We start from the raw sequence: 27,051 nt of genomic DNA on the forward strand, positions 1-27,051 counted from the left end.
GAGAGGAACTACAGTCTAATAAATCAATAGCAGACAACGGTTCCTCTTCACAGACTATTTCCTTCCAAAATCTTTGGCTTCATGGGATGCCAGATCTTCTAGCAGCAATGCTAGACCAAAGCACTCAAAAGTTATAAGGGAGAGATGTACACAAACTGACTGCACTAAACTTGTTTCAGTAGGAAATCAAGCTGAAAAACATGAAGATGCTTTTACATCACAGACACACAGGTCAAAAGAAAGTCTGAATCACAGAGTTTGGGACAGGATTTTCTGCAATAGCTGTAGTTTTTCCTCACAGAAAAAATGAATCCTACAACAGAAACTTCTTACAGGGTAAAAAGAGTAATTACAGAGTTTCTTTCCCTCCTGAAAGCAGAGAAGAGGGTGGAAGACTCTTGTGTGGTCAATGCTACCTTCACCACATCAGCGTAGTTTACCAAAACCATCAGGGTCTGAATGACAGCCTGTGGGCTTGTGGTTACCAATACTTACACATATGCCAGGGTTGCACTGAAGTGCTTGTAAATGTAAGTTTCAAGTACAGGGTTGAAATGCTGGAACTTGATGTCTCCAATCAAAGAAATAATAAATACCTGCCAAAAATGCAAAAGGAAACAGATGTACAGAGCCACAACCTCTAACTCACTCGAACAGAACTCAGGTTCTCGTTGCATGTCATTTATTTTGCTGGGTCATGGGTTTTGTATGTTTTCCTAAAAGCATTAATGCTGCAGATGGTGTTACTCATATTCTGATAGTGATTAACTACTGTGGTGCGTGTGACTGCATCTTGCTTGGAGGGAAGGTAGGTCATAGCAGCTACTTAAAGGGAGCTACTTCTCAGAGCTACAGCAGTGATGCAGGAAGCAGCACTACTCACAGTCTAGGTAACACTGTCACAGCTGCTATGCACACAGCTGCTGAAGCCTGGTTTTCAAACTAAGAAACGATGCTTTCCAAGCTAGAACTTTAGATTCTGATGATCACAGCAAACACTCAGTCCTGTTACTACAATGGCATGTATTAGAGCCAGGACATTCTGTCCCCCTGTATTTGCTCCTCTGACCAATGTCAGCTGGATACATCTAACTTTTTCTTTCTTCCTGAACTGTCAAGTACATGTTTGTTGATCAGCGTGAAGCAGCTCGGTTACTGAACACCAAACCTGGTGCCCTTCACACACATACTACACAGCCTCTCCAAAGACACAGACTCCCTGTGAAGTCTTTTACTCAGTCATTACAATCCTCCCATCAAGGTTCTGAGGAGCAGTCATCCCTACTGCCTAAATGCTGGCCTAGGATTTAGGGTGCAGAGGTTCCCACCACAGCCACAAATCCTCCACTATCATGACCCTAAACATTTCATCTGGGGCTTCAGATAGATGATAGGCTCTTCTTTGCTGTAAACTGCCTTAATGCAGATAACTTAAAAGTTATCTGAAGAAATTACTATAAATTATGTGAACATTTATTCCTGTTTTCACTGTGGTTACTAAAAAGCTCACTGCATATCTCAGTCCTTAAGATGCCTTAAGAAGTGTTTAAATAGTATTGATTTCTTGGAGCAAATTACCAATAACTCATCTGAAGGAAGCACCAGGAACAGCCTGAAAACGTGGCTGAAACACAAGTACTCTAAATGCACAAAAGACTCACTCACCAGCGCATCAAACACAAGGAAGTCATAGGTTTCATTCTCTGACATTTCCATCATGATGTTGAAAAGTGCATCGAGGGTGTCTTGCAAAAACTAGAGGGAAAAAAAATGGTAAAAGGGTAGGAAAAGACAAGAAGAATTCTGCACAAAAGCCTATTGTTTTGGATCATTTTTCCCCTTCCAGCCTGGCCCAGCTGATCTGTAAAAGCTGTCCATGAAAGAACACTGAAAAAGGCATCCTAGTCTTGTGTTCATTCACATGCTTGTCATGATTATCACACTATTCTCTCTCACTATAGCAAGCAAGACCTTTTCTTAGCAGCTCTGAGTGGCCCCACTTTTCTGTTCCATTGCCTTTTCATCTAGCATGAGACCTACTGCACACACTTAATTCTTTATAATTTAAGCTTGCACTGTGCCAAATCAACCACATTACACTGTACTAAGGCATGACACTGTACATAAAGACTGGTATGCAGTGACACAGCATTTACTTCAGTTGTTCAGCAGTTCAGAAAAACCATGACCTTGCATAATCCCAAGAGATCCACACTTGGAACCACAGGAAGTCTTACCTCCTAAATCCTTCATCCTTCAGCAGACTGTTTTCTGTGGTGTTTCCCCACATTTCAGGTCTATTCCCTATGATGCTCTGATTATAAGCTCTTTGGGCCTTCTCTGTGTTCTTTTCCTAGATGCCCAGCTATTCCCTATTCACAAAGGAGGCCCAGAGCCACTATAGAAAATGAAAAGTTAGACTTTGAATGTAGCTTGTATTTTGTAAGGATACAGGGGAAAATAAAGTCACCGCTATCACTCTGATCCTGGTAACATTTAACTTGTGTAATTCTGGTGAATTCCACTAATGAAAGCTCTTGGGGCAAAGTACAACTTCTGTTCTATTGCTCAGCAGCTAGAACGGTTCTCCCTGCCTATACAAGAGCTTTTGAGTACAGAACAATTACAAGCCTTCAAGGTGCACATCAAGCACATATCTAAGTGTTCGCACAACACGGAGACTCAAATCTCTCTGCATACCTTTACAATTTCTCCTCCTTCCACCTCCATTAGCTTCCTTAGGTTGTGAGCTATGTTCTGGGAGTTAGAACGCCAGTTCAACAAACCCAGCAGGTCAACTAGCAAAACAGAACACCAGCAATTAGACGGAGATTATAACATCACAGCTGACTTCATGGTTGCAGAACAATACAGAACAAGGTCTAGAGGTTATTTTTAGAATCAGCTTACAAGGAAAAGTCACACTGATGTATAGAGAATTACCTTGAGATGGTTCTTTTGTCTTGGCAAGAAAGTTAAGTTTTGCTAGGAATAGAAACCTTGGTGTAATTGGATAACACAAGGCATTTGGTGGACAATTTTGCAGGCTTCTCATGCACTCAAAGAGAAGACATTTCAAGCTAGGAATTTTACTGGAGTGCATGACTTTCTTAGTAGTGCTTGTGTTTAGAGCAGCCTCCTGGAGATGGTTCTTAAAGTTAAAATTGAAACCTCTTGTATAAATGACATTAAGCTGAAGAGCTGTTTATCACAGGTTTGGAAAACCCCAGGACCTCAAGTTTAGTTACAAGTTACGATTGAGGCTTTCAAAGGAATCTGGCAGGTTTCACACATCTTCCATGTTAATGAAGTATGTACATACCCTCTGTCCTGAAACTAAATTCGTTTACTGCCTTCAGATGTAAGAATACACGTGAAGCTTAACAGCCCTGATAAAGAATGACACGTTCAGAAACAGAGGTTATGTTCTGTCCTCTGCAGGAGGGCAGAAAGATGCAAACATGCTTGGTGAACTACATACAGGTATTCAATTTAACATTGGTAATATTAGGATAAAATATTCATGTGACATGGTTTCTAGTGGCTGTGTAGCATCAGCTTGTACTGGCAACATGATTCCATTGGCACATGGAACAGCAAAGTTAAAGCTAATTGCATAAAGAAAGCACCCTCTTTACTTCAAATATCCAGCATGATACAGCTCAGCTGCTCATGCAAGACCTACCATTCTGGGTAAGTTTGGTGGAGCAGATCAAAGTGGCAATCTGGAAGCTGTCTTTTGTGCTATCTTTAGTGGGTGTGAAATTGGTTAGATGGTGCAGATTCTTCCCCGAGGGGGTCTCCTTCTCCTCCATCTCCGTTTTGGTACAAGGGAGAGTTAAGTAGCTTTTAGCGTCTTCCATTTTCTTGTTATCACCCTGTTGGTTGAACACAGCAGACAAGGGTTATCTCACACTGAGCACACCTGATCTGAACTCTTGCAGTTCTCATCTGCAGACACACTTCAACACAGCCAGAGAGGGCTTTAAACACCTTTTCCTGACTAGAGTTGTTTACTCGCATTATCTGGGCCTCTAACTTTAGGGAAGAAAAGCTGCCCCTGCCAATGAACTCAGCTCTTTTCAGAGCTGAACCACAAAGTTTAGGAGGGTTCCTCCCCCCCTCACTTTCTACTGCAATGAATTAACTTTTTCCTCTTATTGTGATTCAAGGTACCAGGTTTCTCCTCTCGTCACACACTGATCCTCCAATGCAGGCGTTCACCTGGCCTGTTTGCTGCACACTGTCGAGGTGAATGATGTTAGAGGGAAAATGCTCTGTTCAGACACATACAAGGATGTGTGCAGTCAGAAACTCAGACAAGATTTGTGGAGTCAGAAAACCCCTCAGTGAAAGCAGAGCTGAGGCTGACTTATTATAAAAAAATAATATATCTGTATAAACCATCCTAGGAAAGTTAATTAAGATCTCTGCAATGCTGATTATCTATCTAGGAAGAAAGTCAGCCAAGAGAGTTGTTTTGATTAGTCAAACAAAGTGAAGACTGCAGATGCCCAAGCTACCTTATAAACAATCAAGTTGTGTTTGCCATCTTGCAGTGTTGTTCCATCTGCATTCATCAACTTCACAAAGCCCATGCCAAAAGCTCTCTCAGACTTATCCCTAGCTGCAAACAGAAGGGAAAAGCTTTATTAGGAATTGTCTTATTTATGCCCATACTAGTCATAATGCAGCTCTTTAACTACATGCAGCTTCTTCTTTATTTAACAGCATCACACAGTAACACAAAGGAGCTAGCAAACTCTGTGTCTTACACTGTTGATCTTGTTTCAGGGCTCTAACTTTCTCATTGCCTTTCATTACCCTAATGAGAAATCCTCCTATAGAAAGATCATTAGAAGCCCACCAGGCTTGCACTGAATTTTGAAATCAATTAAAACCAACACCATATACACAGAAGTCAAAGCAGCAATGAACACTGACAATTGGCTTTCAAGGGGGCTAACGTGTTCCTCTCCATCTAATTTCAGTTTTAGAACAAAACCAGCACCAAACCTGTTTTAAAGGCTGCTTGCAAGAAGATCCACAACACTGGAAACAGGTAGAAATGCCAGTGCTACACCTTTGGTGGATACTCAGAAAATCTCAGTGACAGTAGGAAGAGGACAGGACTCCTGCAGATCTCCTGGTACTTACATTCCTGTGACGACCGATGACGGAAAGTGAATCTTAAATGGCAACGACTGACTTCTTCTATTGCAATGGACACCTGCACGTGATAACACAGGGAAAAATGCAGCATCAGCACTGTGTATCTCCAGTCAGTTTACAGGACATTCTGTTACTGGTTTTAAACTAGTTCCTTTTCTACACGAAGCAAACAAGACTGTAAATTCCACTCTCCTACCTTCACAGTTTCATACCAGCAAGGTTGCTTGACTTGATAATACACAACAGACTTGTATTCGGAGACACCTTCATAACCAGCACCAGGATGGATAGCTTTCTTTGGACAAAAAGACAAGGGTAGGGGGAGAAAGAAGAGGTAAGGTCTTGAGCGAAAGCAAGAAGTATCTTGGGTCAGAAATTTTCAGAGCATATAACTGCCAGAGTTACCCAAGTCTGTGCTTTCCAGTCAAGGGAACTCAATGCATTTCAACTCTGAAAGTTTTACAGAATCTCTGAAGATCTGCTTACATCTCATGGATTAAAAAAAGTCACATCGGCAAGTATTCAAATTGGGTCACTGAGATCACCTATAATCTTTCTTGTTCATTATCAGACAGTTCTTGCATACATGTGATAAATAAGATCCTAAGGACTGGAACTATCATCTAGCAAAGACAGCAGCCTTGTAACCTTCTCCTACCTCTTGGAGATTTCCATCTTCATCGTGCACGGACATGGTGACTTCTACGTTCTTGGGAGTCTTCTTCTTCCCTTTGTCAAACTCCCCTTGTATCAGGGTGACGTAGATATCGTTTCGAACATCACCTAAAATTCATAGCCCTTAATGAGCTGGGTTTTCTCATACAGTTTTATGGGTTAACATTAATAATGTTACCAATACCTTCTTCTCAGCCTTTACTGAGCCTTTAACCACCCCCAACATCACACCGTTTCATCTTCATCTCAAATTCTGCAAAATCTTTCAAAATGAACCATTCTCCTTTCAACAAACCTCTATATAACTTCTTTTCAATGTAATGAGCTCTATAGGGCTAAATCCACTTTGAATGGATTGAAAAAAGCAGGGTCAAACCTATATGCAACAAAAATGTCTCTCTGACTAAAGAGAGGTTTCCTTCCCCAAAGTGTACACACTATTAGTTTTCAATATAAAAAGGAAGCTGATGTTTTCACTTCTTTGATAGAAATAAAAGGTCAGCTGGAAGTTTTAAGCAAAATGAACACAAGCTTTCAGACAGCTTTAAAATAAGTCTGTTCATTGCAGAAATTGGCTCTTTCACCCCATGGAAGTGGAGAGGCACATGGGACTTACCAGGAAGGATTATCTCAGGGAATCCCATTTTGCGAGCCACAGCAGTTGATCTGTCTACGAGGTGGGAAAAATCCTTTTGAACCTGTGCTAGATCACCAGGAAGCAGCTTCAGGGAGACCCAAAGACCTAAGAAAAGAAAGGCAATGCTTGTTTACTGAAAAAAAAAGAGTATGAAAACATGACATTTAAGCTTATGCTTAACAGAAAACTTGCTTCATGTGATCTCCATGCAAGAATGCCTTAAATATCCCAAGCTGGTTCTCACTTGTTCACTTCTCTAGTTCCTAAAGTTGAATAAGACCAATTACTGGGCAAGCAGATCCTCTGACTTAAAATACATACTTTCTGAGCTGAATCTGCTAGTATATTTAAGTAAAGTCCAAGACACGCAAGTAAGAGCAGAAGAGTCCTGAATAATGCACCTTAAACCCAGAGCCATGTTCACTTAAAACCATCTTATGTCCATATAAACAGTTTTATCTTAGAAGTACTGCATTAGTAGTAAATAAATCATCAGCAAGAGAAGCTTCACACAAGTCAGAACAGATCATAGAATCATAGAATAGTTAGGGTTGGAAAGGACCTTAAGATCATGTAGTTCCAACCCCCTGCCATGGGCAGGCACCCCTCACAAACATTACAAAGACCATCTGTTTGGCTCAGGGAAGGCAGCAAACTCCTGAGTTCTGGACCTTAATAAGCCATTTCTTTTCCTCTGTAAGCCAGGGGAACCCCTCCCTGCACCAGGTTTTCACATTAGCTTCTCACCCAACTGCTATACCTTGCCCTTTGTGATTCACTTCCTTTGCAGCAATGACTTTGTTGAAGACAGAAGTGAGGGGCTCATTTTCTCCGATCACATGGGAAGTTATCAGTGGGGACATGATGAGCTGTCGCTGTCTGATGTATGTTTCCATGGCAATCCTGAGAAGAACAACAAGAGGGACCAGGAAGCAGACAGACTAACAGCAAACATGTGCTCTGCATGAGAGGGCTGGCCAACACTGGCTGTTTTCCAAAGAAATTTATTTTTAAAGGATTCTGTGGGACTTTTTTTAATTCTTCACCTGCACAAACCCAGTGGAAACACATTTAAACTCTCAAACTAGGAAACACACCACAGTGCTAGCTCAGGCTTAGGATAAGTAACACTGACCTATAGTCTCAGTGACTACATTTGTATATAGCAGCCTTCAGGACAAGCACAAACCCAGCCAGCTCCACAGCTCTTGTTTTCCATCCACAGACCTTGCAGACCTGTGAGAGCAAACCCAGCTGCGGGCCTCACAGGAGCAGCTCAGCACATACAGCCTCGCACTGCCAGCAGATGAGCTGAGCCCTGCCTCCGGGTGTGCTCACAGCTGTCCCTAAGAGACTGCACAGATTAACTAGCAGTAAATTAATATAACTAATCACTGCTGTAAGATCACACCAGTGATGAACCTGTCCCTAATCACAAACATGTCTGCTCAGCTTTGGATCTTGAACCTGACTTCACTCCTGTACCGACAGCACCAATAATCATAGAATTACAGACTGGTTTGGGTTGGAAGGGACCTTACAGCTCATCCAGTTCCAACCCCCTGCCACGGGCAGGGACACCTTCCACTAGAGCAGGTTGCTCCATGTCCTGTCCAACCTGGCCTTGGAACACTGCCGTGGATGGGGCAGAATAACAAACCAAAGCATATACAAAATGATGTCTCCACAGGCTCCCCATCCTTGTAGGGGTGTCCAGATTTGGATCTAAACTCAGCCTCATTAGAACTAAAGAATAAAGAAAGCGGGAAGGGAAGGTGGCAGACTAACATTATTCTGCAAAGGAAAACACATCCTTCTTTGCAGCCCTTCAGGGCCTGAAAGAGTCAGGATAAAACCAAAACAACCCTCTGCCTCAACCTTACAAGGTAATCTGAAAGTCAAGGGCCAGACAATACAGGGGGTACAGCACAACAGTGAGGAGGAGGAGTTGTGGTCTCTAAGCTCAAGTGTTTCTGAAAATCTTGCCTCTCAAGCCTCTAATAGTTTTGAAGGTCACATTCCCCAGACCCCACAACATTCCTTTGTGCTCTTCTTTCTTACCTCAGATGATATGGGTACCTAGCAATTTCAGCTGCATTGCCACCACAACTTCTCCTACTATACAGACATGCAAACCAAGGGAGACAAAGGCTTCAGAGGACTGACAAAACCCTTTTCCTTCAAAGAGCTGACTACTGCTGTAAGCTAATCTATTTGTAGAGACCTTGGTACACTGCCAGGCTCCCATACAAATTTGTCCTTCTCCAAAGGACAACTGCTTTAAATAAGCCAGATATGTGATGAACTCTGAAGCCCAGTACTTACTGCTGAAATGGAATAAAATGTTGCTTTTCCTCATCATCCACCTTCCCATGTATGATATCAGTTATGTCCATCACTGCAACGACACAAGTTCATCACACAGTTTTGCCAAGTTGCTAAAGAATACAGAGAGAGCTTTCTGCTATGAGCCTGGAAACAAGAATTGCTTATTTTGGGCCAATGCCACTCATGACAGCACCACTCTCAACTGTTTAAAAGGCACCTTTCCACTGATGTGTAAGTCAGCCTATGGCAGTGAATGTGAAAATACTCTCTGTTGAAAACCTGGTGGGACTCTGGCATTTCAAGGCAAAGAAATTACACTTAGATTTCAAATGCTGATTACATTGAATTTGTTTTCCACCACAAATTTCAAGTAGGTCTCTTCACAAGGTATCATAGGAATTGAACAGGAATTGGATGTCTCATTCACCAAGGCTCCTTTAAAACCTCCAGCTTTATCCCATTAGTCCTGAGGAGCAAATCCCTCCTGGATAAAGATCTGAAAAAGTCTACTGTGCTGATGGCAGTGTGTTATCTGTCTGGGGAGTGACTGAAGAGAACGGGAACAGTATTTCATCTTCATATACAATGTTCATTAAAAGGTCTCAAAGGGCTACTACATCCAGCTCAGCATCAGCATCTCCATTTGGAAGCGAGGGATGCTGACATGAAGAGGTTAGCAGGCTTTGCTGACACACAGCACGCACTTCCCAGTTGTGAGCCCATTGTCCCATGCTCTTCTCTCCATGGATGGAATGTGTCATACCTGCCACACCAAAGGGCCTCCGGAGTCCACAGGTATGTTTCTTCCCATCTTTCAGCTCCATATGCCCCACTCTCACAATCTGGCACACCAAGCTGATTTTCGGTCTGATCAAGTCAGAACTGCTTAAATCCTAGAAATCATTTAAAATCCAGTTACATCAGTCTGCTTTAGCAATGGAAGAGAAGACAGAGGGAGTACGATGGGTTTTGTTAGACTGTACACACATATAAAAAGAAATCTATTGGGTTTTTACAAGTAAAACCTGTTCCCTTTGAGCCCCAGGGGAGAAAACAACAATACACTGGCAATTTCACACAGCAATTTCTAACCATCTCATTCCTCTCTGATAGCACACCCCAGCAGCAGTACTGGAAGGAGAGTAAATGATGTTAATTGCCAAAATACTAGATCCTGATGACCAGGCAGCTAGTTTGTGCCACCCTTGCTACTTGTCAGAAGTTACTCCATTCATGTACAATTCTTCCATTAACATCTTGTTGCAAATAACAAACTCCAACACAGAAAAGGATCCGCAAAGCAATGAACTGAAAAACAAACAACTGTGATCTCAAGCCTAGACTTTCATTGCAGTTAGGCTCCAACAGAGAAGTGCTTAATAGGATTTACAGCAATGCATGGGTGAGCAACACTCACTGACAGTACTACGCAAAATAATACACCTTTACTACTGCTTTGGACATACACAAAAACCCCAAAACATTTCAGCATTTCTCTGAGACCACCTATAACATCTTAAGTGTCCATGGAAACACTCCAAAATGCTGCATGTGACCCCATCCCTGCTCCATGGGAGAAAGGGAGAGGGAAAGAACCCAAAACTGAGATGTCTGCAGCATGGGAAAGAATCTCCAGGGTGTAAATACAGTAACTTACAGTAAAGACTGCTTGAAGGTTATTTAGTTTCTCAATTTCTTTAGGCATCCCATTACTGCCCCAACGAACCAGGTAATTTTCACTGCAAATAAAGGAAGAAAGATAAATCGATCAACACCTGAAATTCCCATTTCCTGGCAAAAGCTCAAAGGCATTTGGATCTTTTAGGACTATTTGAAAATTTCTACCAAAAACTCTTCTATCTCAAAGTGGTTCTGAAGTGACTCATTTCAGTGAAGGAATACGGCAAGCAGGATGTAGTGAGTATTCTCAGTTACTTCCCTATAGAACTCTGACTTCATGTCCACACCTGATAACTCCAGTGATGGAGACAGAGCGTGCCTGACACACACATGCTTCCTTGATAAAGTTCTTCATATCCTCCCCTACTGGTAAAAGATGCCCAAGTCTGTAAGTGTGAACTTGTACTGACTTGACAGCAAACATCATGCATATACATGATTCAACTGAAAGCAATGAATCAAATGCATTAAGTGTAGTGACAGCAGTAGGGAAAATTAAGAACATAAAAAGACAATCTGGGATTTTGACTAAATATCCCCCAAATGCCCTGTTTTACTAGTGCATGGGCTCAGAACCTTGACTTCTCCAAAATCTCATCTGAAATTAAATAACCCCCTTCCAAATCACCACTGGGGCAGTAACCAACAGAACTGGAAAAATGGATCTGCTGGATCTTCCTTTCTAACCTCTACTGGCTTCTTTAGAATGACCCCCATGATGCCTAAATTACTTCTGCATCTACAGAAACCCCCCACCTGATGAATTTGGAGAGATCAGGATCATAGAGGCTCATTAGCAGCTCTGCGTCTTCTCCAATATTGCAGACAAAGTTCTTGAAGTTTACATACAGGCTGTATGTGTGTGTGGTGTTGAATATTGGCTGTCCTCGGAGGTCCAAATTCTGTTGCAGGGACTGCAAAGGAGAACACTTCCATTAAAAACAAAGAGAAGAGTTCAGTTCTGCTGCCAAAGTGGCAAAATCTCCTTAAGAGGAATATAAAAATACAATGGGTACTAGTTAGTTGAAGAGGACAAAGCCAACGACAAGAGATGTACCTTCTCCTCCTGGATCCTTTCATCGATCCTCTTGGATGCAGTCTCATGGGACTTGAAGAGAGAGATGGTGCTGGTTTCATCGGGGTCCAAGATGTTCCCATTGTCATCTCGTACAACCAGGTCCAAACCTAGGATCCTGAACAGCATGCAAGTCAGAAGACAAAAGAAAGTACAGTATTTAAGAAGAAGAGGTGACTGAAAGAGCACAAGCCACAGCTCCAACTGTGGATAGCTCCAACTCTTTTCCTCCCTCAACAAAGTTACCCTCCATTTTCCCATTATAGGGATAAATAATTCATCAGGTAACTTAATTTTAAGACGACATCTCCTTTGTTCTTGCTTAAAGGTTGTTTTTTTTAACAAAACACTACATGTACTATCAAGCTTATAGATTATGGCTGATTATTATTCTTTACCATAAGCTTTCTTCTTAATTGACTTATTTAACCTGAACCAAGTCTGACAGGTAGATAAATGAGTTCTGGAGACAATCCCTGTTCTCTCCAAACTAATGAAAGGTGGAGTTTTGGTGGCCTATAGAATGATATTACTCAGCTGCTGAGAAAGCAGTTTACTTCACCACCAGCATCCAAATCCCAGTTCCTGCCAGCCAGGCACAAACTGTGCTCCATGGGAAACGCCATCATGTGCCAGCAGTAATGCAGAACAAAGGCAGGTAAGGTCTCCTGCCAAGCCAAAGAGATTGCTGGCATATGAACAACCAACTGCCACAAGCCCACCTGCCAGGCTAGTGACATTGTGATGGGAACTGGAAGCTCTAATTGTCCCCTTTCCAATGGACACTTAATTCAGTGCTCGCCTCATGTGGTCATTTCCATTATTTTCCATCAGGAGCCATCTAGATCCTTTACTGGGGTTTGGATCCTCCCCTTCCCTCAAGACACAGGCTGGAGTTTACCTGTTGCCGTAGTCAATCTTAGCAGTGACTTTCTTCTTGAGCTCAGCAAGCTCATCTTTGGGGAGGGTCCCAGACAGTATCTGTGACCTCCACTCTATCAGGCTGTAAGTCATTTGCTGAACATGCCGGAACAGTGTTGTCTTGTTAGTCTACGTGACAAAAAGGGACAATTTTAAACAATGAGCTCAGTGATCCTTCCAAGAAGTGCTCAACTGAATCTATCAGACAAGTTGTATTTAACTAAAACTATCTGAGAAACTGGCATTCTATGACACTACAAGATTAGAGCCACGGAACAAGTACTTCACCGTTTCCTCAGGACATTATTTCAGACAAACTTCACAGACAAAAATAGATTTCTGGTGTTTTCCAGCACTTCAAAGCTGCTCTGATGCATGATTTCGATATACACAATGGAGAGATGATGTTAAATGACTGCAACTGTGTTCTAGCTGACTGAGACATATACACATCATATACAAAGGCTCTTTCTCTCCACCTCTGCTGCTCCCAGAACATGTGACACGCAGCAAATCATTTCTTATGTCTGTTTCCAATTTTTGTTGTCTATTTAGTTGTAAGACTCTGAGGCAAAAACTTTATTTGCTTTTACAAGTCTAAAGGTGATACCAACACATACATATTAACCATAGGTGACCAACACTGAAGCCCACATTGGATTTTTCTCATGTCTGCTCCTCCTCCGTTTCCATGGCTGCCTGCTCTCTTATCCTGTCCCATCACATCACATTAATAAAAGGAGTAGCAGCAAATGCAGCAGTACCTGGGATACACCGCTTCCCTGCCTGTACACACACTGAATTTCAAGGTTCATACTCTGCCAGTTGGAAACTCACACATGGATCACTATGTCCATGTGTGATCTGCAGACAAGAGTTTCATGGAAATCAATGTAGCTCTGCAGAAACCCAATAATCTCTCTGCCTAGTCTCTATCAGTGTATAAGGCTGAATATCACCTTACACTCATTTGTGATGACATTTGTACAGAACTGAATGAAATCAGTCTTGACTCATCCCATGCTTTTAAGCGCTACCCCAGCAGTAGTTGCTCAGCATCTACCATGCCAGAGATTGTCCAAAAATGCAACAAGAAGTTCACAGGACTGGATTCCCAGGCACCACCTCCCCAGTCTACCCAGGTACTCGCTCCTGTTTGCTGCAGTCATCAGTCATTGCATTTCCATCTTTTGTTATAAATGTAGCATCTGTAATTAGAAAGCACTGACTGAAGAGGACACCAAAACCTGCTTCGTGAAGAGTTTCCTCCTGCTATTTCAATTGCTATCATCTTTAATTCATGGAAATACTTCACATGCTATTTACTGGTTCCACCCTAATGAAATCAGTCACACCTATCACCTCTTTCCTATAGTTTGAGGCTCCAAGGCTGATGCCATAATTAAAATGTGGATAGTTATGTGGTAACCTACCATATTTGTATGCACTTAGATAAGCAATTAAGCCTTTAGATGTCAGCTAAATCATTTATACCACTCAAAAGAGAACCCAGCCTTTACCAGCACAGACTGAGCCAGCTACTAGGATGATTCTGACTTGCACTGAGTGCCAAGTGCAGCTCATGTTCAGAGGGAGGTGCCACAAATCAAAGGACATTAAACTTTAATGTTTATAGTTATGCAGCTCCAAAATGACTGTCGAGAGGTTTTTGACTACATCTCACCCAACAGCCAGCAGGAACAGGCCAATGCTGCAGGCAGCAGCTGACTAGTGTCACTTCTCTGTAGCAAGGCTGTTAATGTTTAACCATGAACCCCAACTGCTCCCATACAGCCAGAAAGAGAGGCTCAGCTCTATTATTTCCCCACTCTGCTCTCTGCAAAGAACATGAATGATATCAACTACTCCTAATTCGTCCCCTGAGAACACAAATCTAAAGGGAGTTATAAATAGCCATCTTCCTTTTGATTTGGGCCAACCGGCTGACAGGGGCAAGATAAGTCTTTTACTTCCTATGGGGAAGATGTTAGAGGCATATTTAGTAAACAAAGAAAAAAAGCATGTTCTTAACTTGCATAAAAATAGTGACAAATAGAAGGCAACCTGTGTTAGCTTCCAGGGAAACACAGAGCAGACCTCAGCTGGCTAAAGCTGAATCATCTCTCCAGCTATTTACATTACCTGGTTCCTATGAACTACACAAAGTTAAAAACTCTCACCCATTCTTATATCTATTGTGCAGTGGAGAAAATACCCACTGGTGTTAGAAGTGGGTTGTGAAATGAAGAAGTGAAATGCTGCCAAAGAGAAAAAAAATCAATCGAGTTTCCTTCTTCTCCTCAAATACCTCCTTCCTCCTTTAGCCTTTTTTATTCCTCTTTTCTTTTTATACATACTGCAGGGGAAAGGAAAATAAACTCAAATCCATTTCAAACCACAACATTTTCCAAGGCTATTTTAAGACTTCTGTTGGTTAAGCACAGGAACATGAAAGATTTCTGCTCTTAAGAAAAACAGATTCTGAGGCTAGGATGCTGAAGTTACTGAGGGAAAAAGAAAAGCCAGGAACAAACCCCTCTTTTCACACAGTAATACCCTCACATACAGCTTCTCATTAAATTAAGAAGGTGGAATAAATTCTTGTGGTTTCGTGGCACACAAAATGTGCTTGTGGCCTGGTGAATTTTTCAATAGGAAAGCTTGCTCTGGGTAAACTGAATAGTTAGAGATAATTTAAAACCATCCCCTCATCTTAACGGAAGTCTCTGAGCACACATTACATGGGCTGAACTCACTACTACCCCAGGAAAAATCAAGTTTGATTCTCTTTAATATGCCTTAACAATCACCTTCAAAAGAAAGCACTTCATTGTGAACAACAGTTGTGTTTCTTTGACCAAGAATGCACCTCCCTCAGCAGAACTACCCATTTTATGTGTTACCTTGGCTTCTGACTTTCGTGAGGTGACTATCATATGGTCAGGCTGCTGAACAGATTTAGTAGACAAGAGGCATCTCTGCTGCCCTACTGAGAACTAAATATGTTACTGTGACTTTGCCCTCCACACATGGCCCTAATTCTCTTCCCATCCTTTGTCCATCTTGCCTATTAGAGCTGCAGGCACTCTGGGGTGAGGAGCAACCATTCTGTTAAGTACCTACAATACTTCTAGAAAAGCAGAGTTCATACTTGCTAAAGGTTCTGTTAAAAGAACATCACATATCTTGTCCTCATCAGGACACACACACCACACAGCAGGAACCTTTCTTTTACTAGTGAGCTGTGACACACACACAGCCCCAACCACCTGACATGATGACGAGTATGACTTGTGCCAACCAATGCTTCATCAGTGCTGTGTCATCACATAGTTATGCAAGTACATGCATTGAAGTAGAACATTTTTAGCCTCTTAAAACCAATTTGACAATACTGATAGTTTTACAATTCTGCATAATGTTCTATTTCAAAGTCTTCAAGCACCCTGCAAAAAGCCCAGTCTCATCTCACCTGAAGTCATGCAATAAAATACCAACCACTAAAGAAAACTTACCACATACAACTTGTGCCAGATAACTGCCCACTCCCTCAGGGTAGAAGTGAGTTCTTGTCCAAGGGGCAATTCACTTGGAATCACTGTTTCATGTTGTCTGGATAAAAAAGAAGAAAACACAAAAAAGGTGTTGCACTCGGGATTAAAACTTAGTAGTAAACCATCCCTTTTTGATAAGTATGTAAATGGAGTTTCAGAGCATATTCACACAGTTCACACGATGCCAAGATTCTTAAGTTGTTCAATTGGTTCTCCAACACATACAGGCACATTCATCATCATTTTTAATGCAAACATGTTTCAAGTTTCTTTGTCTTGTTAGTATCAATGGATCCATTCCAGAAACATGCTCAATAGAAATAAGGTTTGGGAGAATCACCACTTGCAATGGTAATTTGGCCACAGTTAGTAGAAAAAGTACTTTCTAAAGTCTCTTCCTTTGCAACCGCTGTTTTCCTTTCACTATAATGATCACAGAATCAGCTCTAAGAATCAAATGAGGAGTCATTTCCTTAAGTGTTTTCCAAGACAGGAAGGAATCCACACTCCTGCTGGCTACTTGGCTGCGAGCAGGAGTGTGTTACAACTTCCAGGAGTCCCCAGAGGAGCTAAATGTAGCTTGACTGACCTGCCTCACTACTAACTTGTCTAGCAGAGCTCTCTCATGCTTGCAAATAGTTCTCTCCTGCACCTATACCTACAACTGGTTTGGTACGTACAATGCTCTGACAAAAAGAAGTTACACAGCTCTGGAAGTCCACTGTGCGCTGCCGCACACACAGAGCAGGAGCATCCATTACAACCACCACTAAAGTTGTTTGTTTGTTTGTTTCTAAATGCTACCAAAAGTACATCTCAGCAAGTGCCTACTTACCCCCGGTCCTTCACAATTGCCTCTTTTAAATGGATATATGTTTCTGGGAAAATGCCCTAAAAATAAATACAGAAATTAAGTAAATCAATTGCACTCCAGGATATAACATGACAAAAATGTATTCAGCAGAAAGCAGGGAAAAGGGGTAAGAGCACGATCAGAACAGGAACTGTGACTGATGTTTACTGTTTAACAGAAATGTGTCAGGTCTAACAGCCCTGGTATCACAGGAGAAAAGACAGTAAAGAGCATCAGGCTGCAAGCTTGAGCACTGTATTTGATATAAGCACCTCAGAGGAGTAAAGTCTCTGTTTCGCTGTAACAACCCTCATCTTCCTGAATGAAATCCTATAAACTCTTGCAAACTACCAGTTGTACTCATCTGCCCTTGCTACAGAATACTGTTGGAGTCATTTGTCAAGCTGCCCTGGACCTGTGGTTCTCTAGAAAACCTCCTAACACACGACACCATTTGGAGACACCCACCTGCTCCAAGTTTCCTTTATTTAAGAGAAACCTTCTAGGAGTGCTGGAATCCTTTTCTGTTTTCTTTTCACTCCCTTTATGCCTGAAAAATGGAGGCTGTGATGGATGTTACCACACGAGAGGTGCCAGGATTCCTATGGGAAACCAGACTTCCATGCAGTTTTCAGACTGGTTTCACAAACCTCAAACAGTTTGGCTGAGATCCATACGTGCATAATTTTTGGGAATATTTTCCAAGTCAAATCAAAACTCTAATCTTAGCACTACATACAACTAATGCTGGATGTGTACAGGTCCAAGACCATAATACTAAAGCAGTAAGCTTGTGTATGCAGATATGCAACAGTCAATGTTGCTACTTTAAACTCCCTTACGCATGCTTAGAGTGGAGGAGTACCCAGTTAATGGTTCTGAAATATTTAGCTCAAGGGCATTTCTTTCTATCACTAAGGAAAAGGACATAGAGATCAGGACTCCTGCACAACATTAAGACAAGAAATACAGCAGCAGCACGGCAGATTCCAGCACTGGATGGGGTCTGGCAAGGTGTGAAATCAAAATCTAGTCCTGAAAACTGAGGTCATACCTTCTTGGATTTATTTCGGAGCGTGTATCCTCGGTACCAGCCTGTGAAAGGGAAACACAAACATTCATACTTAGTTTTGCCTGTCTACAGCCATTGCCATTCTCACCATGTTTCTATCTATTGATCCTGCTTATTTGAGATCTACTGTTGTGAAGCCACCTCCGCTCTATTTGTAGGAGGCTTGGGTCCTGAGAGTAGGGCAGAGGGTGTCCCTTCCTACCATGGACTGACACCCTCACATCTACTCTAGCTATCCATTGGGGTTGTACTGACAGGGCTCATTGGAAAACAGGCCACTCCATGCTACGTGTTTTCAAAGTGGCAATTCTTGCTCCATAGAGCTCACACAGCACAGAACTACGGGTGTGATCATTCGACAGATGAGGCAGAGACACACAGACATGCAGAGACACACAGACATGCACGCAGAACTACCGGCCCAAGGTCATATAGCATTTATCTGGCAAAGAGAAATACATTCAAGTGCCCCAAGTCCAATTCCACTTCATCCCTTTAAAATCTTCTTTTCCATGAAGTGCATTTTCACCCAAATCATCTTATAGACTGTGCCTGAGCTCCACTTTGTACAGGTTCTTTATTTTCTCCTGTGACTCAGTCTAAAATCTTCCATCAAAGGGAGGCTGAAAGAGAATGTTTCATTAGATAAGGTAAAAAAAGCCTCAACCCTGAACTGCTTGCCCTGGTACAGATATTGTTTCTCAACATTATCTGGACAAGATCTAGTAAAGTATAAGGTACGAAGTAATAACTGTGGTCCCCAAGACTCAGAAGCATTCTGTCACTTTGAGATGTAGGTTCCTCTCTCTTCAGCACCCGGGGTTTGACCAGTATTTTGATTTCAAGGTCACTGAAATGCAAGTCTATGAAAGAACTGCTGGATTTCTGCTGTCCTCAAGCGAGCCTTGCTTAATGTGCAGAGAGCAGAGGAGCATGGCTGTGGGCAAGACACTCCCACTCTTCTTCCACCGCCTCTAAACTGAAAGACAAAGGGTTATTTTCCCTCCACCCTCACCGTGTCATTTGTCTGGGCCGTGTAAGAGCCATGCATGCTCAAGCACTCCTTCTTTCCACTGGGTGCCTGTTCCTTGCCATAAGCAACAGTTTCCGTCACCTTCAGCCCTCCAGAAGTTACTGTACTGAAAATAACAAATTGAACACTCTGGAAGAATAATCTGCTCCATTTTAAATGCTGCTGCGCAGACATAATGTCCCTTGTACCACTCTGGGACAGGATGCAAGCTTGCACTTTCTCACTGACTCTCAGCCGCTAAAAACATCATTCCAAACGTCAGGACACTGAAAACCCAGCTCTCAGTTAACTGTGCTCCTAGAGCACTGGTTTTGCCTCTTCTCCTAAGGTTCTACTTGCATTGGAACTGAAAACACTGACTCTTAGCAAACATGAAGGGTATAGATTAAGGTCTATAATGCATGAATGATGTTCAGCACTATCAAGACAGACATCACCGATCCAAGACGATTACATTCAGCCAGCTGGCCGAGGGAGCAGCACCAAGGGGCAAAGGGATTTAAGGGAATAACCAGGCAAAGAAGAGAGGGGAGGGTGGGGGTTCGTTTGCTTGGCTTCTTTCCCCCCAGATATTTATACATTTAACAAAGAAAGTTCCATGAAGAACCATGGATCTGAGACCCCTCGACCATAAATCACAGCTTAGCGTGGGACTTGTTTGGTTTTATTTTGCTTTGAGGTCTTTTTGGGGGGGGGTTGGGGGGTTATTTGGGCTGTGTTTAGTTTTGGTTTGGTTTTTTGGGGTTTTTTTTAAGCACAGCTTTGTCCCCTTTCCCCAGCAAGGAGAAGGTGAATCGGCTCGACCACACAACCCCAAACATTCCAGTAGTAACTTAGGAGCAAAGAAGAAATTCCATTCTTTCCATGGGATGAAGATAAGATTATCCATTGATCAGGGACCAATGGATAAGGTACTGGATTAGGGATGAGAAGATTTAGGCTCTATTTTTGTCTAAGTTGTAATTAATTGAATGGCCAAGTACTGGTTATTTAGGGTGTAATACAAAGCTCATGGAATTTAACAAGAATATTTTCCCAGTGATTTCCATTCCATCTGACACAGCCTCTCAGCTTCCTCATATTTAACATGACCTCTTGGCATTAACCACATTCCTGTGCAATATTTTGCAATCATTGCATAAAAGCACGTTGTATATTATTACACAAAAGTCTTCCAACAAGAATTTCAGGCAATTCTTTCAGAATCCTGCTCCCATTTTCAATACTCTTCTTCAGCATTTCCAAAGGAACCTTTTGCTGGTGGGCAACTGATTCCTTGATTTCTTCTTCAAAAAGAAACCAAAATCTGCCTAAAGCTTCATGGGAATAATAGACTATTTAAGTGTTTCTCTTGAGTGTTCTCCTCAGCAGAGAGGTGCTAAACAGAGCAAGGCTTTTCAGTTGGAGATGACAGGGCAAGTTTCGGCTACTACAATGCTCTTTAAAGTGGAAGCCCGAGGAAGAACGCAGGAAGAGCAGACTGTGTCTTGCAAAGAAATGTCATCAAGTTTGGGCTTTGGGTTTTGTTTTCAACTGGAACACTTGTCCTCAATCCTACCTTTGTACTAAATGAATTTCACACAGTATGTAAAAGATCAGAAAAATGATACAAAAGACAAGAGTTTAGGTGATGAAAAGTTATCTGCAGTGATGCAATCCCACGTCATGTGCTTAACCACAAGGTCTCTGTTCCTCTTCCACTGTGGTGTAGTCTCTCAGAACCACAACATACACCACTGCACTGAAGTAAACCAAGGGATTGCTTCAGTTGCCTACAGTGGTCAGAGGAAACGTAAAAGATTGAAATCAGGATCAAATTCAATGCAAACTTATTGTCATTGGGAGAAGAAACTGATAGGAACCACAGTATGCGGGCACACGTTCCTTCTACCCACTACTTGGCTACTTCCCACAGCTTGCATGAAATAACAATATATACTGCTGATTAGAAAAGGTTCCCTTAAACAGAAATGTATCCTCCCCAGCTCACTGCTCAAGGACAGATTCCCAGAGAGTAAATCCTGCACTGAAGCAGCCTTGGGTGCAGCAAGTTTCCTTCTTCTCTTCGATTCTGCAGCATATGCCCAGTCTTAACAATATTTGGCAATCCTGCTGGATAAGCACGCTCTGCTTATCTTATTATCAAGTGGATAAAGTAATTTTGCACAAAGGCCTCATGCCCTTCTGCAAGCAGGGCCAACCAAAGAAAGGAGGGAAAAAAAACCCCTTGCTTTGCAGTTTGCAAGAGTGCAGCACGAAACAGACCCTTAAACTAAGAAAACCATCCTTCACAGAGGGTGTACGTGTATTTGTTTTAAAGGGAAAGTAAGTCTAAGAAAACCAGTATCCTCTGGATCTTTATGTCTAATAAATACACCAGGGTGTTTCAAAGCATGCTTGAAGCCCAACTAAAGCATTTCAGAAGTTATTTAAAATCAAAGTAAAGCACTGAATATGCAAGTTTATACCCTATCTGCATTGCAAACCTCACTCACAACTGCATCTAATGGCACGTTGACAAAGATGCCACAGTCTTCATTCTCCTGGACTGAAGGAAATGCTGCAGCACAGACATTATTCAACACAACAGCAAACAGCTCTCAGGTTGTCCCTGTATGGATCCAAGCTGCAGTGGGCATCAGCGCATTACAGCTTGTACCAGAAATATCTGAAACCTTTAGTTCAAACTGCTCAGCCTGTGGTTTCAGCTCTGATGACCTTCACTTTAATGCTGTGGACTTTGTCCAATCTGAAGCTACCACTTACAGGGATGATCATCCTTTGATGAATCCTTGACACAGGCAAGCTGCAGTCCAACAACATGGACAATCTACCATAGCATCACTCCCTTATCTTCTTTTGTGCACTCAAAATTCAAGCCTGTGTAGTTATAACTGGCACTTACAAAACATTAGGCAAAGCATCTGTTTAGGCATGGAAAAGAAAGCTTTACTAAGAAAATTACATGGCAGAGACTCACCTCAAATTTGGCCAACTTTCCAAGGACTTCCAGCCTTTGCAACAGGCCTCAAACTCCCAATAGCATGCACTAGCATAAATGAGCAGGGAATTTGCAATTTAAAGGTGTTTTTTCTCATTGTGAGGCCATAAGGCAGTACAACAGCAGCACCTGCCTGCAGGCAATCCACATAAGAGTCTGCAAAGCCACATACCACTAGAAGTTTGTGGCCTGCACCAAAGTGCATCCCCACCTTCTGGCTTGCATTTTAATTCCTCTTTGCTCCTCACGCACCTCCTCCAGTAGCTTAGCTGTATCAGTGTTATGTCTCAAAGCTATTCAGCTAGTTGAGAGTCAGATAACATTTATTGTTAACACCAAAACCCAGCACAAGCTTCGGCCTTGCTGCCTCGCTGTCAAGGAACAAACCCTGCACTTCAATTCTTACAGACAGAGCGGAGCCAGCCAAAACCCCAGATGCAGAATACAAAGGGCTTTCAAGTGAGGGCTGGCTGATACACAGAGAGCCTTCACTGAACTAAGGAATGAATACCTGTTGGCTTCAACCAGGAGGAAAAAGGAGGCACGTTCTAGATGACTGCCAGAGCGGGAAGCAAATAGTGGTTCAACAGCGTGGAGAACCTTCTGGTAACTCACAAGATGCTCCTGTGCATCCTGTAGTAGGGAACAATAGCAAGGAGCAAGATTTTCCATGTGGCTACTACCACTACATGACAGCCTCTGGACAATCCTGGAACACTCCTCCTTAATTCCTTAAGGAATGTTCCGATAGCCTAAGGAATGCCCTCAGCTGGGAGCTGCAGGGATAACATATGCACGAAGAAAAGGACTTCACAAGGCACCTCTGAGCCTTTCTTCTTGCAAAGCCAACACCCTGGTTAAATGGAGCCTTTTTCCAAACTGGGACTTGTGTACCCAGATAAGAGCAGTGATTAGTGAACAAAACCCCACTTTTATCAGCCTGGAGTTGTATTTGGAAGTTCACATCATCAGAACGAGAAGAAAGAGAAAAAAGCTTCTTGTGGGAACACTAATCCTCAAAAACACAACCCACAGATATCTGGGAACAAAGCTGAAAGCCGAGTCCCAAAAAAAGAAAAATAGATCCAATGAGGCATAAGAATTTCCTCCCAGGCAGACAGAATATCAGAATTTGGAGTTTTAAAGATGAATTTATGGGAAACAAGACCGGAGCCACAGCAGAGCTGCGATCTCAGAGGCAATCTGCATCTTTTACTTCAGATTCACATGTCTGGCTTGGATTTTTGGCTGGTCTTTCCAGGACAAGTATTCAGTTGTACTGCGGTAACTCCTAGGTGCCTCAGTCACAAATGAGGATGCCACACTGATGGCTCAGCATATGAAAACAGTCAAAACACATTCCCTTTCCCAAACAGTTTACAATCAATCTTCTCAGGCTGAAGTTCCAAACTGGGATATTTCAGGTAAAAGAAGGGATGCCATTTGGGTATTCACTTTCTGGTTTTGTCTGTCTCTCCATTAAACAGCTGATTACAAACCAAGTAGTAGGACTGAACACTGATGTTGCTTTAAAAAAGGAAAAAGAAATAGCTCAACATTATGGGAAGTCCAAGATGCATCCTCTTCATGAGGGCAGTTTTCATCCCTGATGCTCCCTCTTCCTTGTGTCTTTTCTCAAATCCAGTTCATAAGTTAGTTCCATTATATACAGATTTTATTGCCCTTCTCCCTCTCTCTGTACCAAACACACTCACCACTATCACATACATCAGTGTAAAAACACACTTCAGCAATATAATATGCTTTGACATGTAGGAACTGGCTGTTTCCAGTGTCAAGGTCGAAGAGAAATGGAAAAGGAAGAGTTGGCTAAGAACAAAATGCTAAACAAGCAGCCTGCTGTTCCCAGCAGAGATACTGAAGAGGTTTTGTACATTGAGTCTTTTTCAACCTGATGCTGCTTGTGAAAACGATTGAATTTATATTTTGGAAAGAGTGTTTAAATTTTGGAGAGCCTTCTAGTACATTCTGTAAAATAATTAAATGGCTGTGTTCCATTCCTCATATTGCAATCTTCAGTCAACAGTCTAGTTCAGTAAGCACATCTGAAGCACAAGTGTGATTTTCATCTTGTTTAGAACAGGGTTTTTGTTTGCCATTCTGCAAGATGTTTTACATTAAGATATATATTATGAAGAACTTCCCAGTAAAGTACTGGGAGAAACAGCCTAAAAAAGGCACAGAAGCTCCATAACTGGAGGCATTTTAAAACACATAATGCCAGCTCATGATATTATGCCTTAAACCAACATTCCTTTTGGAACAATTAGACCTGGCCTCTCCTCTTCTTTCATCCACTGCCTCTACTGTCTCAGATCAAAGAAATAATTCAAGTTAAAAGCTACTTTTCTTCTTAATTATTACTATTTTCTAGCTGGATCAGTTCATCACATGACTATAGAAGGAGGCCTGGCACAAGGAGGAGCCAAGGTAAGCAGGTGTGGGGGTGAAAACAGGAATGAACAGCCAAAAGTGTGTTTCTCTTGCAGTGCTGCTTTGGGATACCAGTGGCATTTTACCTTGACAAACCTCTGCCAGGAGCAGTGTAGATCTGATTGCTGCCTCTGTGGTTTATGCCTTTTTAATACAGCTTTAACAATAAAGTGCATCCAGCTAACTCTACATAGCAAGCTTTGTGCTTTTGGGCATATTTGAAGTTGAAAATCTAGATTTGAAATTTGTATCCTTTTTACAAAATATCTGAATTTGTTATATTTACTTTCAAAAAGCACTGCAAAGTACCTGCAAGTGAGCTGTGACTTACCTTCATACATCTCCAGAATGTGAACTGTATCACCAACTTGCAAGGAGAGCTCCACATCTTGGACAGCGTCGTAATTGTAGATGGCTAAAGAGAAGAAGAGGGGGAGAGAGAAATAAGAACCACAATGATGAAAGCTGTGAAGTGATCAGATATTGAAATCTGGTATCATGGCACCTGTCAAAGGCAGAATATGATTTTGACAAAGCACTATGATGTTCCCTAGCTGTCCTGTGTATATAATACACCAGAAGAGCATGTAGCATATCTATTTCCAGATTCTATCATCATTTCCTGAAAGGATAAGAAATTCCATTCTTAACAGCCAACAAAGTTTGTCTTTTACCTTTAAGAACACAGATCCGTGACACTCTATGACAAAGCTGCATCCTGTCGTTTCACTGACAACCTGCCCAGCAAAGGTCACTATTGCCTCACACAGAGGTTAGGGATCAATGAGGTCATTGTGATTTTTGATCAGCATTTCACAGCACTAACTGCAATGTAGCACTCACAAGCACTGGCAAAACAACATCAATTGGGTGTCCTAAGGAAAACTGGCATTATTCCATATTAAATGTCTCCAACTATTCACAGCTAAAGGTTCTTCCCAGACAAGAACCAATCTTAGCATGAAAACTTGAGATTCTCTGCAAATGTAATCCCTACCAAAGACAAAGCTAATCCGAACGCTTATCGGCTTTCCAGTCGGAAAAGGATTAAGTCCAGAAGCCCGAGCTTCTAAACTGCCTTTTCTCTGGAACTTTCTTGAGGCGTGCACAGACTCCCTGGGCAAAGCAGGAAAGCCCTTCTCAGAGCTGCTGGAGGCTTCTAAGGTGAGAAAGTTTAATCTGAATTTGTTTTCAAACCAGTGCAGGTAAAAAAGACATAAATCAGCCAGGAAAATGCTTTGCTATGGTTCAATGAACTGAATCAGAACAGACCACTCCTCCACCGAAACGAGATTATCTTATTTCTTTCTTTAAGACACTGGTTTAAGTACAGTTCACATCTTAAATGCAGCAACACAACCTCCTCACACACACAAGTGCCATATTTACACATCCCAATCTGTTCCCCAAGGAAACCTATTACTGAAAGAAGCACAAATGTTGATTTTTAAGAAGGCAAATCAATGATGCAAACATTTGCAGGGGGCTCTGGAAAAATCCCTCAGATTCAGAGGGTTTGATGCCTGAAGAACCCTGAAAATTCAATAAATAAATGTAAAAAAATGGAGCTCTTCTGTCAGGAAATTCCCATCCAGTGCCTATCATTTCCATCAAGAGGAGGTATATTGCCTCCTGGAAAGGATCCAGCACAAACAAATGACTGTGGCTCACCACACCGGAAATTCCCTCACATACACCAGCTTCTAACTATAAATAATCCCAGAGAAGCAGGCAGGAGACGTGAATTCCCTGCAGGATCTGAAATAGACCCTGATCGCAAACACATACTTCTTTTCTTATGCTGCAGGGGCTGTGTTTGTTCTCAGTGGCTGTAATTCATGCCTACTATAACCCCAGTGCCTGCAGAGACACACACAGAGGACGGGTTGAATCCATGATGTTGTTTTCCTGTTGTCACAGGAACGATGCTGGACTTTTGCTCCTAAGGCACTAGCTGCTTCGACATCCAGTTTCCTCTCCCTCCCTGCAACGGTGTCGTACGCCAAGACATAAAAACTTGGATAAGTTTAAGAAATTAAGAACCCGGTAATCTGGATATTCGGTTTAGACATCTTAAAGGCCCCAGAATAGGCCCAGAAATAAAAATCCCATCAACATCTTTGCAGAAAAATCTGGATAATGTTTATGGCCAAAGACAAACATGAACATACACAGGAGTAGATCACACTAATCCATTGAGAACTACCTTGTTTTGACAGACGCCAAGGCCATGAATGGTCAGAAGAACTGGTTAATATTGTATTTGACTCAGTTAAAAAGAAACTGTTCTGCCAGATACAGAAAATAACCCTGCCAGGGTTTGCAGGAGTCAGCAGGAAAGTGCAGCGCCCACCCCAAAGGGAAGTGAAGCCCTGTGGCCATGCCTTCTGCTGCAGTAAACCTGCCAAATCCCCAGTGCTGAGGAGTGATGTTGCAATCCATTACTTGGATGGGACATCTCCAAACCTCCCCAAGGTGCAGCAGGAAACGGTGTGGATGGATAAAGCAATCCAGGTTTCCTTTGGAGTCACTGCTGAGCTGCTGGCTACAGGGACACTGCACTATCCAGCGGTGCCATTCCCTAGGTGAAGTCCAG

At 42.2% G+C, this 27,051-nt stretch overlaps 1 protein-coding gene across 4 annotated transcripts in view; it reads right to left on the minus strand.

Moving 5' to 3' along the window:
• The window catches only part of DOCK5 (dedicator of cytokinesis 5), a 115,720-nt gene that overhangs the window by 36,325 nt on the left and 52,344 nt on the right, over positions 1 to 27,051 (minus strand). For all 4 annotated transcript variants that reach the window (XR_004390009.1, XR_004390008.1, XM_030509919.1 and 1 more), the window contains 20 exons: positions 24,787 to 24,870; positions 17,950 to 17,990; positions 16,878 to 16,933; positions 16,004 to 16,100; positions 12,469 to 12,617; positions 11,550 to 11,685; positions 11,249 to 11,406; positions 10,470 to 10,551; positions 9,576 to 9,705; positions 8,810 to 8,882; positions 7,245 to 7,387; positions 6,464 to 6,589; positions 5,831 to 5,955; positions 5,369 to 5,467; positions 5,158 to 5,230; positions 4,524 to 4,627; positions 3,686 to 3,878; positions 2,701 to 2,798; positions 1,666 to 1,755; positions 496 to 596 (listed from right to left, as the gene is read on the minus strand). Coding sequence is in view for 2 of the 4 variants with exons in the window: in XM_030509918.1 (XP_030365778.1) it covers positions 496 to 596; positions 1,666 to 1,755; positions 2,701 to 2,798; positions 3,686 to 3,878; positions 4,524 to 4,627; positions 5,158 to 5,230; positions 5,369 to 5,467; positions 5,831 to 5,955; positions 6,464 to 6,589; positions 7,245 to 7,387; positions 8,810 to 8,882; positions 9,576 to 9,705; positions 10,470 to 10,551; positions 11,249 to 11,406; positions 11,550 to 11,685; positions 12,469 to 12,617; positions 16,004 to 16,100; positions 16,878 to 16,933; positions 17,950 to 17,990; positions 24,787 to 24,870 (2,158 nt within the window). In the remaining 2 variants the exon portion in view is untranslated. The remainder of the gene's footprint in view (positions 1 to 495; positions 597 to 1,665; positions 1,756 to 2,700; positions 2,799 to 3,685; positions 3,879 to 4,523; positions 4,628 to 5,157; positions 5,231 to 5,368; positions 5,468 to 5,830; positions 5,956 to 6,463; positions 6,590 to 7,244; positions 7,388 to 8,809; positions 8,883 to 9,575; positions 9,706 to 10,469; positions 10,552 to 11,248; positions 11,407 to 11,549; positions 11,686 to 12,468; positions 12,618 to 16,003; positions 16,101 to 16,877; positions 16,934 to 17,949; positions 17,991 to 24,786; positions 24,871 to 27,051) is intronic.

Source organism: Strigops habroptila, chromosome 21, assembly GCF_004027225.2.
Source record: "Strigops habroptila isolate Jane chromosome 21, bStrHab1.2.pri, whole genome shotgun sequence".
Taxonomy (NCBI): Eukaryota; Metazoa; Chordata; class Aves; order Psittaciformes; family Psittacidae; genus Strigops; species Strigops habroptila.